The sequence below is a fragment of the Eptatretus burgeri genome, chromosome 5 (assembly GCF_056783735.1).
Source record: "Eptatretus burgeri isolate ZD-2024b chromosome 5, Ebu_testis_v1, whole genome shotgun sequence".
Classification (NCBI taxonomy): domain Eukaryota; kingdom Metazoa; phylum Chordata; class Myxini; order Myxiniformes; family Myxinidae; genus Eptatretus; species Eptatretus burgeri.
The window spans coordinates 109,573,402-109,590,399 of NC_140965.1; the positions used below are offsets into that span (position 1 = coordinate 109,573,402).

A 16,998-nucleotide genomic window follows, 5' to 3' on the forward strand; every position below is an offset into this window, starting at 1 on the left:
ACTACTACTTGGACAAAAGTAGTAAGCGCGTCAAAGGAGTGAAAGCATTGCAAGAACTCTGTGATGCCCCGACACACAAGATTCTGAAGCATGTCGCAACAAGGTGGCTGTCCCTTGGTCAGTGCCTAGACAGGCTGATTGAACAGTGGGAGCCACTTCGCCTCTTCTTCAAAGAAGAAGTACGAAGAAAAATGCAACCAACTGTAGCCAAGACTCTAACAACGAGCAAGAAGGACGGCACTGTATCTACTGCCAGTACTGGCACTGCAGGATCAAGCACTAGTGGAGCAGCATTCACCACTACCACTGCAGTATCTGCTGCGAAGAAGACAGCAGGGACAGCACCAAAACCAATGCTGAGAGCAGGTAGCATCACCGGCCCTTCATCACGTTCATCTACAAAGCAGATCCCTTCAGAGTCGAGAAAGACTGTGATAGTCCCATCTACAGGCAAAGAAGGACCCAAGTTAAGTTCTGCTTTTGCCAAATCACTTGATAGAAGCTCAGCAAAACCTTCGAATCAGAGGTCTTCTTCCTTGGCTGCACCTACCTCAAGCTCTCTCCTCAAACGTAAAATTGGATCTGGTACTACGAGTCTGACCTCTTCTGCTGGCAGTAAACGCAAGTGTGATCGCCCTGCGGCTAAGTGTACTACGAGTTCTACAACTAAAAGCGCATCTTCCTCAAACACTGTGCAGGAATCTAGAGAAAAACGTGTCAACAGGATGTTCTTGTCTCCACAAACAAAACTCTATTGTTTCTTCCTTCGATATGCTAACAAGCTTTTTGAGAAGGGGAATCTTCTGCTCCAAAGAGACGAACCCTGTATTCATCTCCTGCACGGAGAATTGAATGGTCTTCTGAAAGATATCTTTGTACGGTTTTTGAAACCATCGGTGTCATCGGTTGCTCTGGTAAATGTACCCTTCTCTGACAGAAATCATCAGAAGAATGATGAGGACCTCATGATTGGGAACGATGCCAAACTGTATATAAGGGAACAAAGGAGTCTCAAGAAATCCACCTTCACTCTGAGTGAGTCAGACATCCAAGGTTTCTTCAGTGCAGTTCGTTCATATTATGTGAAAGCCTGCAATTATATCTTCAAAACCTGGCCGCTAGATGATGAATTAGCCAAGCATGCTCAGGTGCTGGATGTTAAGCTACACCAAGAAGTGGGGTTTGACTGTGTGGAGTTTTTCATCAAGAAATTCCCCTGTCTGTTCAGTGGCGGTGATAGTGACATAGACAGTCTTGAGAGTGAATTCGCTCACTACCAGGCAGACGCCTCCATAGCTACAATTGCTACTGAGACAGTGAGAGTGGATGAGCAGTGGCATCGGATTTCACAGCTCACAGATCCCTGCACTGGTGCCAAGAAGTAACCTAATTTGAGCAAAGTGATGAAGGGAATCTTGGTCATTCCTCATTCGAACGCATCATGTGAGCGGGCACTCAGTCTTGTACGGAAGAATCATACTGAATTTCGTCCCAATTTGAGTGTCAAAACCCTGGAAGCTCTCTTAATTGAAAAACTAGCTCATAACACCCCTTGCTACCAGAGAGAATACAGCAAAGACATAATCAGAAGGGCTAAAAGAGCCACACAGCTGTCACTCAGCAAAGCTGCCATGGAAAAAGCAAGCAGCAGTAGTACCAGCCAGTAAGGTAAGAAAAATATTGCTTCTTTTGTGCTTTTTGTTAATCTTTGATTGTCCCCTAACTTACTAATATTAACATACATGTAACATTAAAAAGTGCACAATTTTCCCCTTTTTTTGTTCAAAAAGTGGGAATTCTTAACATGTTAAATGCTCCAAAATAGGGCTCAGAGGGCACTAGAGAGCGTCTAGAACCCCATAGCTTCCAGGGCCCTAAGGCGGGCCCTGGACCCCGCCGCAAGGGTCGAGCGCTCCGCGCTCGAGATGTGCGCTTCGCGCACATTATTTGGTGTCGGTTGAAAATCCTCCCTAATTCTGATTTCCAAAAGTTGGCATCTCTGTGAATCACGTGGTGTAATTTGACATTGGTAGCTTCTTCCGTTCTCGAGTTATCGTGCCTACAAACAAACAGAAACGGAAGGCATCAATATACTTACGAAATCTTTAGATTTCGTAAGTAACAAGCAGTCATAGACTGGTACTTACGAAATCGTCAACTTAACCTCTGACCTTGTCTAATAAAAGCTGTCTCTAGAGAAGGTAGCGACGCAAACCAGAAGTTTCTACGATGATTCTGTACCAAACCATCAAAAATCGTAACGTCGACCGAAGCAAAAAAATCCATTTCTTCACGCAATTATTTAATATTATTTTATCAAAGTCACAAAACCGTAATATTCGGCCATCCACCAACAATCTTTACATAATCCGACGGCTTAGCGAGTCAGGCGTGCGACGATAACCTTTATTGGGATAAAAAAATGACTTTTAAACACCATTTTTATCGAAAACACCGTCAGCGCGCACACGGAAAACCTTCACGTGACTCAACGACGCCTCTGCTCGAGCGCGCTGCACCATGTGACCAGCCGTGACACGGCGAGTGAAATATTTTTTTATACAATCTTAAAATGTCCCCAAAACATCCGATTTTTACCAGAATTTCAACAACCCAGTGTTAAGCGTTCCAAGCGATCGCAAAAACCGAAGACAAAATTAAAATCGAAGTTAAAACGAACTCGTAACGTCGACCGAAGCAAAAATACTCCATTTCTCCACATTAATTTACGGAATTATGTTTGATCTCACTGTGACCTTGACCTTTGACCGATTTTTACCAAAATCTAATCAGCGCTAGCCATCACCCTCCTGAATCACGTGGTGTAATTTGACATTGGTATCTTCTCGAGTTATCGTGCCTACAAACAAACACACAAACAAACACACAAACAGAGGACAGAAGTCATCAATATATTTACGAAATCTAAAGATTTCATAAGTAACAAGCAGTCATAGATTGGTACTTACAAAATCGTCAACTTAACCTCTGACCTTGTCTAATAAAAGCTGTCTCGAGAGAAGGTAGCGACGCAAACCAGATAAGAAGTTTCTACGATGACTCTGTACCAAACCATCAAAAATCAAATGTTTGACCTCACTGTGACCTTGACCTTTGACTGATTTTGACCGAAATCTAATCAGCGCTAGCCATCACCCTCCTGAATAAAGTGGTGTAATTTGACATTGGTAGCTTCTTCTGTTCTCGAGTTATAACTTTTTTTGGGGGATGTTTGACCTCACTGTGACCTTGACCTTTGACCGATTTTGACCAAAATCTAATCAGTGCTCGCCATCACCCTCCTGAATCAGGTGATGTAATTTGACATTGCTAGCTTCTTCCGTTCCCGAGTTATCGTGCCTTAAAACAAACACACAAACAAGCAGTCATAGACTGGTACTTACGAAATCGTCAACTTGACCTCTGACCTTGTCTAATAAAAGCTGCCTCTAGATAAGGTAGCGATGCAAACCAGAAGTTTCTACGATGATCCTGTACCAAACCATCAAAAATCGAATGTTTGACCTCACTGTGACCTTGACCTTTGACCGATTTTGACCAAATCTAATCAGCGCAAACCATCACCCTCCTGAATCACGTGGTGTAATTTGACATTGGTAGCTTCTTCCGTTGTCGAGTTACCACGGATTAACGTAATGTAAAGGTCATATTCGATGGCCCCCCCACCTCGAAAGGATGCCGGGGCGAGCACGATATCAGCGCGTACACGCAAAACCTTTACGTGACTCAACGACGCGTCTGCTCGAGCGCGCTGCACCATGTGGCGAGCCGTGACGCGGCGGGTGAAATATTTTTATACAATCTTAAAACGTCTCCAAAACATCCAATTTTTACCAAAATTTAGACAACCGAGTATTAAGCGTCCTAAGTGATGGCAAAAACTGAAGACAGAATTAAAATCGAAGTTAAAAAGAACTCGTAACGTCGACCGAAGCAAAAAATACTCCATTTCTCAACAGGAATTATTTGATATTATTTGATAACACTGAAATTTTTAAAACAGCCGTAACTCATTGAATTGACACAAGTTCCGCCAAACTTACCTCGATCTTCCAAACTCACGCTCCGTCAACAATACCTGTGGTAACTTTTCTCGAGTTATCATGTTTTGGATGTTTGACCTCACTGTGACCTTGACTTTTGACCTGCTTTGACCAAAATCTAAACAGCGCTAGCAATCAACCTCATGAATCACGTGGTGTAATTTGACATTGGTAGCTTCTTCCATTCTCGAGTTATCGTGCCTACAAACAAACAAACAAACAAACACACAAACACACAAACACACAAACAGAGGATGGAAGTGATCAATATACTTATGAAATCTAAACAAACAGAGGACGGAAGTGATCAATATACTTACGAAATCTTTAGATTTCGTAAGTAACAAACAGACAGAAAGGTGTGATAACATAACCTCCTTCACCTTTGGTGGTGGAAGTAATAAGGACAAAGAAGTGAAGAAAAGCATGAGAAGACCCAACAGAAAATGGGCAGCTGACCTTGCTATGACAGCTGAATAAGCAGTGGGTAATGGGAGGATGAAAGAACTACATGTGATTTCATAGACTCTTAGTAATGAAAGAAGCAAAACTGTGAATGTCGTTAAAAGACAAGACTGGAAATCTACTAATATAACAAATAGCCAGGAAAGAAAGGTGGAGAGAATATTTTGAAGAAATCATAAATAGACCACTACCTGATGATCCATCCATCCATCGGGACCAGACTCTGTGCAGAGCATTGGTGCTGCCTAAGCAGTTTCCTTGGCTATTGGGCACAATCCTGGACAAGTCACCACTCCGCCACATGATACCAGCAAGCTGGCACTCATTTTGCCGACCTCGGAAGGATGACAGGCAGAGTCAACCCCACCTGGTATTAATTCAAAAAGTAGGGGGATTTGACCTCAGGATCCTGGGATTATGGGATTGCAAGCCCATCACCCTAACCATTAAACCAACACCAGGCATACCTGATGATCCTATAACGGAAGAGGAGCGTGATCCTGTTATAGAAGAAATCAGCACAAGTCATATATCAAAATCATAAATTACAACAGCAACAAAGAAGATGAAGAACGGTAAATCTGGAGGGAAGGATGGAATTACAGCTGAATTTTTGAAAACAGACATCTGCACAACAGTGGAATGGCTTGATAATTTGTTCAGAGCAATTTGGGACAAATAAGAAGTACCTAAAGTGTGGAAGCAGGGGTTAATTGTCAAAATACCAAAGAAAGGTGATCTTACATAATGTGAAAATTGGAGAGGAATTACTTTTAACATCCATTTCAAGTAAAGTATTTGGAAGAGTGCTGATAGACAGAATTAGAGATGGAGTTAACAACAAGTTGAGGGATGCGCAAGCAGGTTTTAGAAGAGGTAGAAGCACAATTTAGCAGGTAGCAGAATGGCAGGAAACCCTATGCATCACTTTTGTGGACTTTGAAAAAGCTTTTGACCCGGTGCACCAAGGAAGCCTTTGGAAGATCATGGCTCGTTATGGAATCCCGAGCAAAATAATCAGAATGCAACAGATCTTACATGAGGATAGTGAATATGCAGTGCGAGAGGAGGGAGACAAATCAGAGTGGTTCATGGTAAAAATAGGAGTGAAGCAAGATGTAATGTCCGGTTTTATATTCTTGCAAGTAGTAGACTGGATAATGAGGAAGACAACAGATGATGACAACACAGGGATAAGTTTACAACCAAACTCAAGGACTTGGACTTTGCTGACAATATTGCACTTTTGTCATCAAGCTACCAACATATGCAAATGAAAGTAATAAAAATGAATCAATTTGCGTCAAAAGCCGGACTCAAAATAAACAAGAAGAAAAGAGAGGTTTTGAGGACAAATGGTGAAAGCAACAACAGAATTCAAATTGTAGACCAGCATGTAAATGAAGTTGATAAGTACACCTATCTCGGGGCCTTCGTCAACAAACAAGGAGGAGGGGAAGAAGATATAAGGAACAGGATTTGTAAAGCTATTCCTTCAAAAAACTCAAGAAAATATGGAGTTTAAACATCTATACATTGAAAACCAAATTAAGACTGTATAACTCACTTGTCAAATCAGTATTAATGTGTGGATGTAAAGCTCGGCAGATAAATGAAGGGAACAAATGGAAACTTGACATATTTATGTTAAAATTTCTGTGTAGGATATTAAAAATCAGATGGCCATACATCGTATCAAATGAAGAAATACTCAAAATAACCAAAGTAATGAAGATCATTGATGAAGTGAAGACCAGAAGATGGAAATGGATTGGAAATGTGGCAAGAATGAAGAATGATAACTGTATGAGAGCATTGTCATGGAAGCCCGAAGGAAGAAAGAAAGTGGGATGTCCAGGAACAACCTGGAGAGGTGAAAAACGAAAGAAGAGAGCCAGGATAGAGATCATGGGATGAAGCCAGGCCGATAGCCAGAAACAGGGCAGACTGGAGAGTACACACTGTAACCTTATGGGCCACTTGGCCCGAAGAGGACATATGAGATGAGATGATGATTGGTGCAGTGCAAAGTTCATGCTTTGCACATCTATGATTAGATATGGAACAATATATTTTTTTGACTAATGTTTCTTGAGGTGCAATTTTATGTTAAAAGTGTAATAAGTACAAATAGGATAAGTTATAATGCAGTTAGATGTTTACTTGTGCAGAAAGATTTCCAGAGTTCGAGGGATTTCTGGATATAGAATAGTTGAGAAAGTACGGGCAGTTTGTAGAAGGTAGGACTTTCATGAATGTTCTACCTCTGAGGATATATCAATGGGAGGCAGAGTAGGAGAGGAGAAGGAGAACAGCCAGTAAAAGTTTTCTTTGTTTTGTACTGTGCTGCATCGGTGTTTTGAGTTACTGCTTTTGCTTTGATTTTGGAATAAACTCAAGATTGGAATTCAACCCTTGCTGGTCTTGGATCGATCGACTCGGTGGCCTTAGGGTTTTGTGGTAAGAAGAAACAGCATGTCATAATTAAAGGTACCATTTCCCAATCTCTTTCCCTTCAGGCTGGGACAAGGCAGCGTCTTCATACAAACATTATTCTTTCAACTTCATCAAAGATCTATGTGATTTGCTTGAACACAAACTTTACCATTTTGCTCATGACTCCACTCTTGTGAGAGGCCAGCCATTGCTGAATTCCTTTTGACACACCTAGATAAGACAATCGGTTGGTCAGCTACTTAGAACATGACGTTTCATGCCGGCAAGTTACATGCTGTCACACTGTCTCAATGATTGTCAATCTAACTGTTGAAAGTGGTCTCTCAATACATGGGAGGATCATATCACTATAAGGATGATCTGGAGCATTTCCAAGAGGCATTCCCATTGACATAACCATCATAACCTGATCTGATAAATGGAACATGTCTCTCAACACTAGAAAATCTCATTGTCACTCCTTGTCGCTCCAGAAGAATCGTCAAACGAACCCACCTATCTATTTCCATGGTCAGTCATTGGAAGAGTTTCAGTCTCTTGAACTTCTCGGCCTCACACTCAGCCCTGAGCTCTCCTGGGCAATCACATCGTGAAGCGGGCCCCCAAAGCCAGCAGTAGACTGGGCATCCTGCATCGATCCAAATCTTTCCTTGGAAAATCGGAGCTACCCACAGTGTACCAGACCTCAATGGATAACTGCTATCCCATAATGGGCTGTTGCTCCAGCATCACTTCTACCTCTCCTGGTTTCTGTAGGATCTAAAGCTCTCAACATTATTGGAAACACACATGACAAGGCCAAAGCACAACGTCTGTTGCTTTCACATCAGAGGCAGGTCAGTGGTCCCAGTTTTTGACAGCCTCTTCTCCGATATTGTTCCCTTTGCTCTCTCGGTTTTAGTACTCTCCCTGGCAACTCCTGGATGCATGCATTCTTCCAGTAACCCTCTCCTGGTTAAAATTCTAAAATACAGCCTGACTGCACACCTCAACTCCTTTTTTCCTCGCTTTTCCCATTAATATAACTTTCTTCCAGAGGCCGTTCTTTCCCAATCTTCCTTCCAGTGCTTCAAAAGCAGGTAGTGCACTGCCACCTTATGTCACCCCCCCCCCAATCCAGACCTATGTTCTTTATTATACCCATTAACCCCTCCTAACCGAACACTCTTACTTGCTGGTCTCAGTATTTCCTCCTTCTGTGTCTGTGTCTGTCTGTCTGTCTCATATTCCTTTTCTGGATGTGCCCAATTGGTGTCCAGCAACCCCCACCATCGAGCTAATCTTGCTTTTCCATAAGCTTCGCTCTTTGAGGGGAAAAAAAATGAAACAAGAATGGCACTGTCTCTCCCTGGTTCGAGGCGGCGCATGTCATGAAACATCAAACAAAACTGAGACTTTCCTCCATATAATGACCCCAGTTTATGTTTTGCTCGCCAAAAGTTTGTTAATAGCAAATGTGTAGAATTATGGCATTTCATCTGGAACACCCTGCCATATGTTGAGTATTTCTGCACAAAATTTCCAACACGAGTCAAAGTGATGCTGATAAGTATGACAAACATTTGAAAACCGATTTTCTTTCATAATCACAATTTAACTTTTCATTTCATATTCAATTAGTGCTTGTAGAGACGTAAGGAAATTGAAAATAAATCAGGTTCTTCTATAAAATGTTGCTCTACATATGATGAATGATCAAATACACCCTATAAAGGGCATTGTGGTAACCCAGCAATGAGAATAAAAACAACAACAACAACAACAACAACGGTTGATGTGGAATGACAATCTTCTTTACGATAATGGAGCAAATGTGTATACCACCGAAACTCCAAAACTGACATGTGATGGAAATAGCGCCACCTTTGGTGGTAGCTAGTATTAGAAATTATCTTCCTTGATATTATGATGGAGAGTATGATTTATTGTGATGAATAAAATTTGTAAAAAATGGCAGAAATTATAAAGTGAATGTCCAACACTGTGCCGCAGCACATTGTACACTGAAGGTGGGCCAAGGAGGGTACTCCCGCCCGTAGATAGTGGGGAGTACCCTCCAATGGTATCAATGATGCACCACAATTTGCAGGCTGTCCCTAAAATCAGGTTGGATCAGAATTTGAACAGAGATTGGGCAATTCTGGTGCAATATCCCATTAATAAGCTGCCATTAAAGCCTTTATGGGCCTTATCCTGTGCTTTTAGCTTAAGAAACTTCCACTGTGGCAAAAGTTTAGTGTAAGGAAACAGGGATGGAAGAACTAATGAGGGAAAGTATACATATTGAAAGTTTTGTATTCACGGGTCCTTACTGCCTGGTAGGTGTGCTGTGTATTTTCACGGGTGGCAGGCTGCAAGCGCTGCTGCTGCTCTGTGGAGAAGCTGCACGTGAGGACTCAGTCGGTATGCCCGCCGGGCCCTGCCGCAAGCATGGACTTGAGGCATGCCGTGTCGATCGTGTCACATTCAGTATGAGCCCTTTGCCCTCTAGGCAGGCTTTCGTTGGACTGCTTCGACTTCTGCATTGGATGGTTAATCATACATTTGAGTACAATGATTGACACATGACAATGAAAAAAATCTAATAAACTGTTCTCTGTTACGTACTTGCAAGTACCCTGATGTTGGCCAGATGAAGGTGGCATTGGGACATGTACAGGTGCATATGTAGGTGTGGAGTCAACTTTGGACCTGGTACCTCGACCAGCATCCCGTTCTGATGTGGATATACTGTTGGTGCTTCCAGAAGAACTGATATCTGCCTCACACCCTGAAGAGTGTCATTGAGGGGGAAAATCAGCAATACCACACACATCACATGCGAACACAATTTTGTATTCTACACTGGAACTTACATCACACTGTATAAATGAAAGGAAGTTCCCTAAGTTGAATAACGACTGGCTCTATTGTTATGATGTTGAAACTGGGAAAAATTACACGTTTAAAAATGTCCCCCAAATTGCGTGAGGCCACGTCGTATACCTATTCTCATTAAGTGGCATTACACTACAAAATCAAGTTGGCTGACGTTATTGTTATGCCTTGCACATCCTTTTCATGTTTTTAACACTTGAACGTGAACTTCTCAATACTTTCAACTTTAGCCGGACATTTGAAAAGTGAGCCTTATCCAAGCACAGGCCATACATAATTTGTGAAAAATTCACACAGACCAAGCTGGACCCAATGACTTTGGCCATTTTCATGAGCAATATTAAAGAAATGTAAATTTCCATTGCATTGGGGGAAATCCGCCAACTAATCCACAAGAAAAAAACGTGCACGGGGTGATCATACAAGCTACGACCTCACCTGTGGGTGGTGGTCGAGAGTTCACGTTGTGAGGTGCAGGCTTCTTGACTCCTGGAAAAGCGAGATCCCGGGGCCGACGGAGAAGTACCTGGGCAATTTCCCGTGCAGGAACAGGGGGCTTTTCAGCAGGTGGGCACGAGATGGTGCTGCTGCAGTCCGTCTCATCTGCCCGCCAAACAAATGCCAACCCAAGAGACATACATCAATATTTATTTGAGGCACGTGGCCAGAGACAGTAAAAAAAAAAATCACAGATCCATCATGCTCATAAAGTACCAGTATAATAAATAGATGAACACCATGTGCCTGCATGAAAGAATAGCCACTTGTAGAAAAAAAAAACAGAAAACAGACTTGTCCACAATTATGTTGAAATGAATAAAATATTTCATGCAAAGTTAATGACGAGTATCCTAAGAGGGTCAAAGAGGGTTTATTAAATTTCAAATGTTCATGAATGGGATTTAAAGTGTTACCCTTGAAAAAACCCTTGCCCATGCCTGGTGTTGGCTTAATGGCTGGGGTGGTGTGGTTTGGATGTTAGAGTCCTGAGTTCAAATCCCGCTCAGCTGTTGAATGAATACCAGGTGGGGTTCACTCGGCCCGTCATCCTTCCGAGGTCGACAAAATGAGTGCCAGCATGCTGGTATACTGTGTCGGAGTGGCGACCCGTCCAGGATTGTGCCCAATAGCTAAGGAGACTGCTTAAGCAGCACCAACGCTCTGCACAGAGTATAGTCCCAATCTTCTCCTCCTTGAAAAAAACGTTGTATCAAAAGTGGAATGAAAAGGTCGAGTATTTCAGCCATGGAGCAAACACAAGCATAGGGCTGGGACATTCCTGTCAGGAGGAATCCAACGAACATGCAGATGGAATATTCAGGAACGCCCAGGGCTGTGGTGCTCATTGGAACCCCATTTTGGTTAATGAGAAAAGTTGGACCAAATAGGTAGGATGCAATGGTCAGTATTTCTGCGACTTTGCATACTTTAGTGGCCATCAACATCTTGAATCATCAGTCGTGGCACCCTGTTATGATTGCTAATGTACCATTTTTGGCATGATATAGTGACCGAAGCTAAGGGATTCGGTGGGTCCACGCTTGCCAGGCCCTGCCACAAACAGAGGCTTGAGGAGTGCCATGCTGATTGTGTCATATTCAATACAAGCCCCTTTGCCATTGAAGGATGAGCCTTGGAATCCTGCAGGTAGCCAAGACATTCCTCAGCCACTGTCAGTTTCTCACAGTGTAGAAAGTGTTCATCGGCAGTGTCATGGAGAATGGATGTCCTCTGTGGACCGGTGCCGTCAGATTGCACCTTGCTAGGTCACAAGTACCCTCTCTGCTCCATCACTGTGGAAATGTCACCACGATGTCATTTAGCTCCCTCTGTACACAAAAAGGTAGATATGTCACCATATTATAATAAAATAAAAAAAAGAAGAAAGGAACACAAATGGGAGAGAAAAAAATGAACAAAAGGGTTTATGTGTACATCAAGACTGTATTTTGGCATTTTAACCAGCAAGGGATAATCCTGGAGGAATGTGTACAGCCTGAAGGAGCTGGAAGGGTTGGACGATTGAGAGAGCAGGCGTAGCTAGATCGGAGGGGAGGCCATTAAAAAAAAAATTAATAATAATAAATTTTGAGGCCACCAACCTGTCTGTGAAATGAGAGCAATATTCTTCCCAAGATAGAGTAACGCTCTTCACTCAGCCATTCTGCATGAAACTTACGATAATAATACTTCACAAAGATTGTGCAAACGACACGCCATTATCATGTATGGCACAATTTTCAAATTACAATCATATTGTTTCGTTAAACGTCTCCATCAATCCGGAAGGCTGCCAAATGCATTTTCCACAGTTACACAATGAACAGCTTGTCTTGACATCACACTATCTTTGTTCCTCTGTTGGCCTTTGAATATCAGGAAATGGCTTCAACCATTTTTCCAGTGGATGGGCTGCAACACAGAAAATGCACGAGGAAATATAATGGCATGCGATGTGCTGTGTTGGTTGTTGTTGAAAGTGGTCTCTCATTGCTCTTTCTCAGATATGAGAATGTATCAAACCACGATCATCATGTGCACTTCCAGGAAACTAATAATTAAGATCCAAAAATAAACCGGAGCCATCTACAAACGCTTGCAGAATGACAGATGGTAATCCCTTTCGATTGATATAATCATGATGACAGGAAGGTGCAATTATTGAAATACGTGGTATATACTTTGCCATTTTAGCAAACTGCACAGCAACAGGAGAATGCTAATCAGTTGTGGTCCAAGCACTTTACGAACTATTTATTGGCAAAGGCTCATGGAGGTGGTCCACCGGTCGGTCACCTGATGTTGGTAAAGACATGTAATCTGAGAAATGGAAAAGCAGATATTTCTGATGAAACAGAACATAATACGGATTTAAAAGTTCAAAGTACAAGACAAGTGTATGAACAAGAAAACATGCCAGGAGATGGATGGGTAGAGACGTGAGGAGGAGGAATGTGGTGACTGCCGGGGAGGTTAATGGGGAATACAGTAACTGCCATGGGGTGGGCGATGGAGGGGGCGGTGGATGGAGGGGGAGGTGGGTGGAAGGGGTGGTGGGTGGAGAGGGCAGTGGGTGGAAGGGGTGGTGGATGGAGGAGGCGGTGACTGCCAGGGGCGGTGGTGGGGGAAGATTTTTTTGGGTTGGCGGGAGAGATTTTACGGGATGGTGGGATGGATGTTTCACGTGAAGGTGGAATGGATGATTCACGTGATGGTGGGATGGATGTTTCACGTGAGGGTGGGATGGATGTTTCACGTGAAGGTGGGATGGATGATTCACGTGATGGTGGGATGGATGATTCACGTGATGGTGGGATGGATGATTCACGTGATGGTGGGATGGATGTTTCACGTGAAGGTGGGATGGATGTTTCACGTGAAGGTAGGATGGATGTTTCCCGTGAAGGTAGGATGGATGTTTCATGTGATGGTGAGATGGATGTTTCACGTGAAGGTAGGATGGATGTTTCATGTGATGGTGGGATGGATGTTTCACGTGAAGGTGGGATGGATGTTTCACGTGATGGTGGGATGGATGTTTCATGTGATGGTGAGATGGATGTTTCATGTGATGGTGGGATGGATGTTTCATGTGATGGTGGGTTGGTCAAACAGGCCCTTGACACAGAGATAGACGACGATCGATCTCCCAGGAGCGACCCAGAGATCCCTAACAGTGATGATGTTATACTCTTATCTAAATGGAAGCTGGACCGTGCAGTCTTCCATAATGTGTTTTGTTGAGTGTGGGGCAGCCTGGCAGAGGTTGCAGGTGTCGTCAGTGGTATCATCTAGTCTGTATTTGTAATGCAAGAGCTGTCGGTGGTGTCCACAGCAGAGGCGTGCAAGGTGAACACGATCGGACCTGGAGAGTTGGTCTTTGTTATGGATGTGCGGGGGTTTACTGCCCAGAATACTGTTTGGGCCTAGTTACCATCGCCAAAGGTGAGGGTATTGCATTTGGGTCCGTTTGTTACTTGTCCAAAAAAAAACATTGACAAGTATGTTGATCGCCTCTGTTTGTTCATTTGTCTGTCTGTCCGCTCGCCGAAAGACCAAACCACCCAACCAATCATTCTAAAATTTTCAGAGATTAATGTCACCGACCCTGCAACAGTCCCGCATTGAAGTTTCAGAAACTTTGGCAGACTAAAAAGGTCTACATAGGCCAATTTGAGCCAAATTTTCTAAAATCCTCAAATTTCATTCGATTGACTTGAATTTGAACAGGATTTGCATATCACGCCGGTGAATTCATCCACCTATTACTTTTGAGATTAACATAGGTCAAAAGGTCAACATAGGCCATAAGGTCAACACAAAATAGGCCAAATTTTAAAATAGTTTCTAAAATTGTCAATTTTCATCCGATTGACTTGAAATGTGAACACTATTTGCATATCAGGTCGCTGAATTCAACCACCTATTAGTTTTGAGATCAACATTGGCAAAAAGGCCAATTTAGGCCAAATTGGGCCAAATTTTCTAAAATCCTCAATTTTTGTCCGATTGACTTGAAATTTCAAGAACATTTACAGATGAGATCGCTGAACTCAATCACCTATTCATTTGAGGAGAACATGGACCAATAGGCCAATTTGGGCCAAATTTTTTAAAATCCTCCATTTTCATCCGATTGACTTTAAATTTGAAGAGCATTTTCATGTCTAGTCACTGAATACAACCACCTAATAATTTTGAGGTAAACATAGGCCAAAAGGTCGACATAGGCCAATAGGCCAATTTGGGCCTAATTTTCTAAAATCCTCAGTTTTCATCCGATCGAGTTGAAATTTGAAAAAGATTTACATAACAGGTCACTGAATTCAACCACCTATTATTTTTGTGGTCACCACAGGTGAAAAGGTCAACATGGGCCAAATTTCTAAAATCATCAATTTTAATGCAGTTAACTTGAAATTTGAAGAGCATTTGCATTTCAGGTCACTGAATTCAACCACCTATTAATTTTGAGGTAAACATAGGCCAAAAGGCCAATTTGGGCCAAATTTGATAAAATCCTCTATTTTCATCCGATTGACTTTGAAATTTGAAGAACATTTTCATGTCAGGTCGCTGAATTCAACTACTAATTATTTTTAAGGTCAAAGGGTCAATACAGGCCTAATTTATAAAATTGATAGATCGGGCCAAAAACAAAATATATCACTGTATCTCAAAAAGTTGTGAACGAGTTGTGACAAAACAAGGTGGATGAGTTGGAAAGGTGACAAGAACCTGCGGATGGATTTTGGTTCGGATCGAGCCCATCAGTGGGATACAAAACATAAACTGTTCCACCTTGCAGAGGTGTGTACTCTTCCGAGTGACATTCTACTTTGTGCTGTTTTGCCAATTTGTCACTCTATGAGTGATTTTTCATTTGCCTGTCTGTCTGTTTGTTTGCTTGTTTGGCTGTAAAGAACTTTCATGTTTTTCTCCACAACTGCTTGTCAGATTGAGACAATTTTCACCTTCTCAGCGACTACTTATGTAGAATGTTTTATTGATAATTATGGTGTCATAGGTCACGTGGTGTGGCAGCCTTGTTGGAAAAACAGAAAAACTTTGGGATCTCCATCTCTGAAACCACACCAAGGAAAAAATTGAAACTTGACACACAGCAAGTACTCCTCATGTGGAATAAGTGTGATTTTTGATGACATCATAGGTGCCTTTGTCACGACGTCATAAATCCATATGCAGAATGCTAAATCTGATCAGTATGAAAAATTTTGAGGGTCTAACAATTATGTAAAAAAAAAATAAAAATAAAATGGTCCACAGAAAATTTTTTATGATGTCATCGGTCATGTGATTCGGCAGTCATATTGTATTTTTTTTTTTTTTTTTAACCTTCAAATCTTCTTCTCTGAAGTAGCTGAAACTTTACATATCCATGAGGAACAAATGGTTCACACACATGATGTCATACGTCACATGGTTTGGCAGCCATATTGGATATACCCAAACACCTATAAAAAATCTTCTTCTCCAGAACGTCTGGACAGATCGAGGGGAAACTTCACAGAAATGTTCCCCAAGCCTTGGGTGTACAAGTTTAAGGAATCATTGATATATCACATGGTTTGGCAGCCATATAGGATTGAAGAAAAATATTAAATAATGTTTTCTCTGGAACTGCTTAATTAATCAATGTGAAACTTCACAATTATGATCTAGTAGTGATAGGAAATATCTTTATGTAATTTCAACTTGATCAGACACATGGTCTGGTAGCATAATTTTTTTTAATTTTTGGATCTGGGTATTTATTTATTTATTTTGAATAAGGCTCACTTGGCGGTGCCTGGATGGGTTTGAAGGTAGATGAGGAACAGCGGAAATGTGAATCCTATCCAGGTTATTCCTGATGACTTCATCTTTACTTTTTGCTTGTTTGGGTTCCTTCTGATGATTCCAATGCAGGACTGTACCTATTTAGTCTTCCATTTGATTTTAATTGAATATATTTTATACCCATTCTAAATTCAATTGAAAAATAATAAACACCATAGGTCAGGGTCAGGTGTCCAATCAAAGCAGGATGTCTTGGTACTCGGTCATCATTGCCAGCAGATATAAAGTGGCAGTTCTAGTTAAGTCTCTTATTAATTACATAACACCAGTCTACAAACACCACACAAAACAAGTCCTGGCGAGGGTCTGCAATCTCTGATTGCTCTTTTTCTTGTTTGTTGATTGCGTTTATGGTGATGTGGGTGTGGATGTGTTTCTTGCAGTTTCCATTGTCCATTGGGGGGATGTTTTGGAGGATGTCACTGTAATGTCTTTGGGGTGTCGCTTTAATGCGTCTCTGGGCCTGTGGCTGGTTGTACATGTTCTGGCAAATGTGATTAGGGCTGGCACTTGCTGCTGCAAGGAACTGTGCACCTCTCATGTCCAAGTGGTCTTTGATTTTTCGCATTTTACCTCCGTGTGTAGGGTGTTGTTAATGTGAAACCTGTGATGATGCAAAGGGCTTTGTTTTGCATGGTCTGTATGGTGTTGAGATGTGTGTTTGATAGGGTGGAGGCCCAAGATGAGCTGGAGTAGTTAATGACTGATCTATTGTCCTGTTTATATATCAGTGATGTTGTTTCGTTGTGGTGCCCGAAGTCAGTTCCTGTGAGTG

At 42.0% G+C, this 16,998-nt stretch overlaps 1 protein-coding gene across 1 annotated transcript in view; it reads right to left on the reverse strand.

Annotated features, from left to right (window-relative positions):
- Positions 1-16,998, reverse strand: part of LOC147027140 (syntaphilin-like) — a 98,596-nt gene that overhangs the window by 30,162 nt on the left and 51,436 nt on the right. The window contains exons 3-5 of the mRNA XM_085883321.1: positions 10,302-10,466; positions 9,594-9,756; positions 9,299-9,505 (exon numbers count right to left, since the gene is read on the reverse strand). Coding sequence (XP_085739447.1) covers positions 9,299-9,505; positions 9,594-9,756; positions 10,302-10,466 — 535 coding nt within the window. The remainder of the gene's footprint in view (positions 1-9,298; positions 9,506-9,593; positions 9,757-10,301; positions 10,467-16,998) is intronic.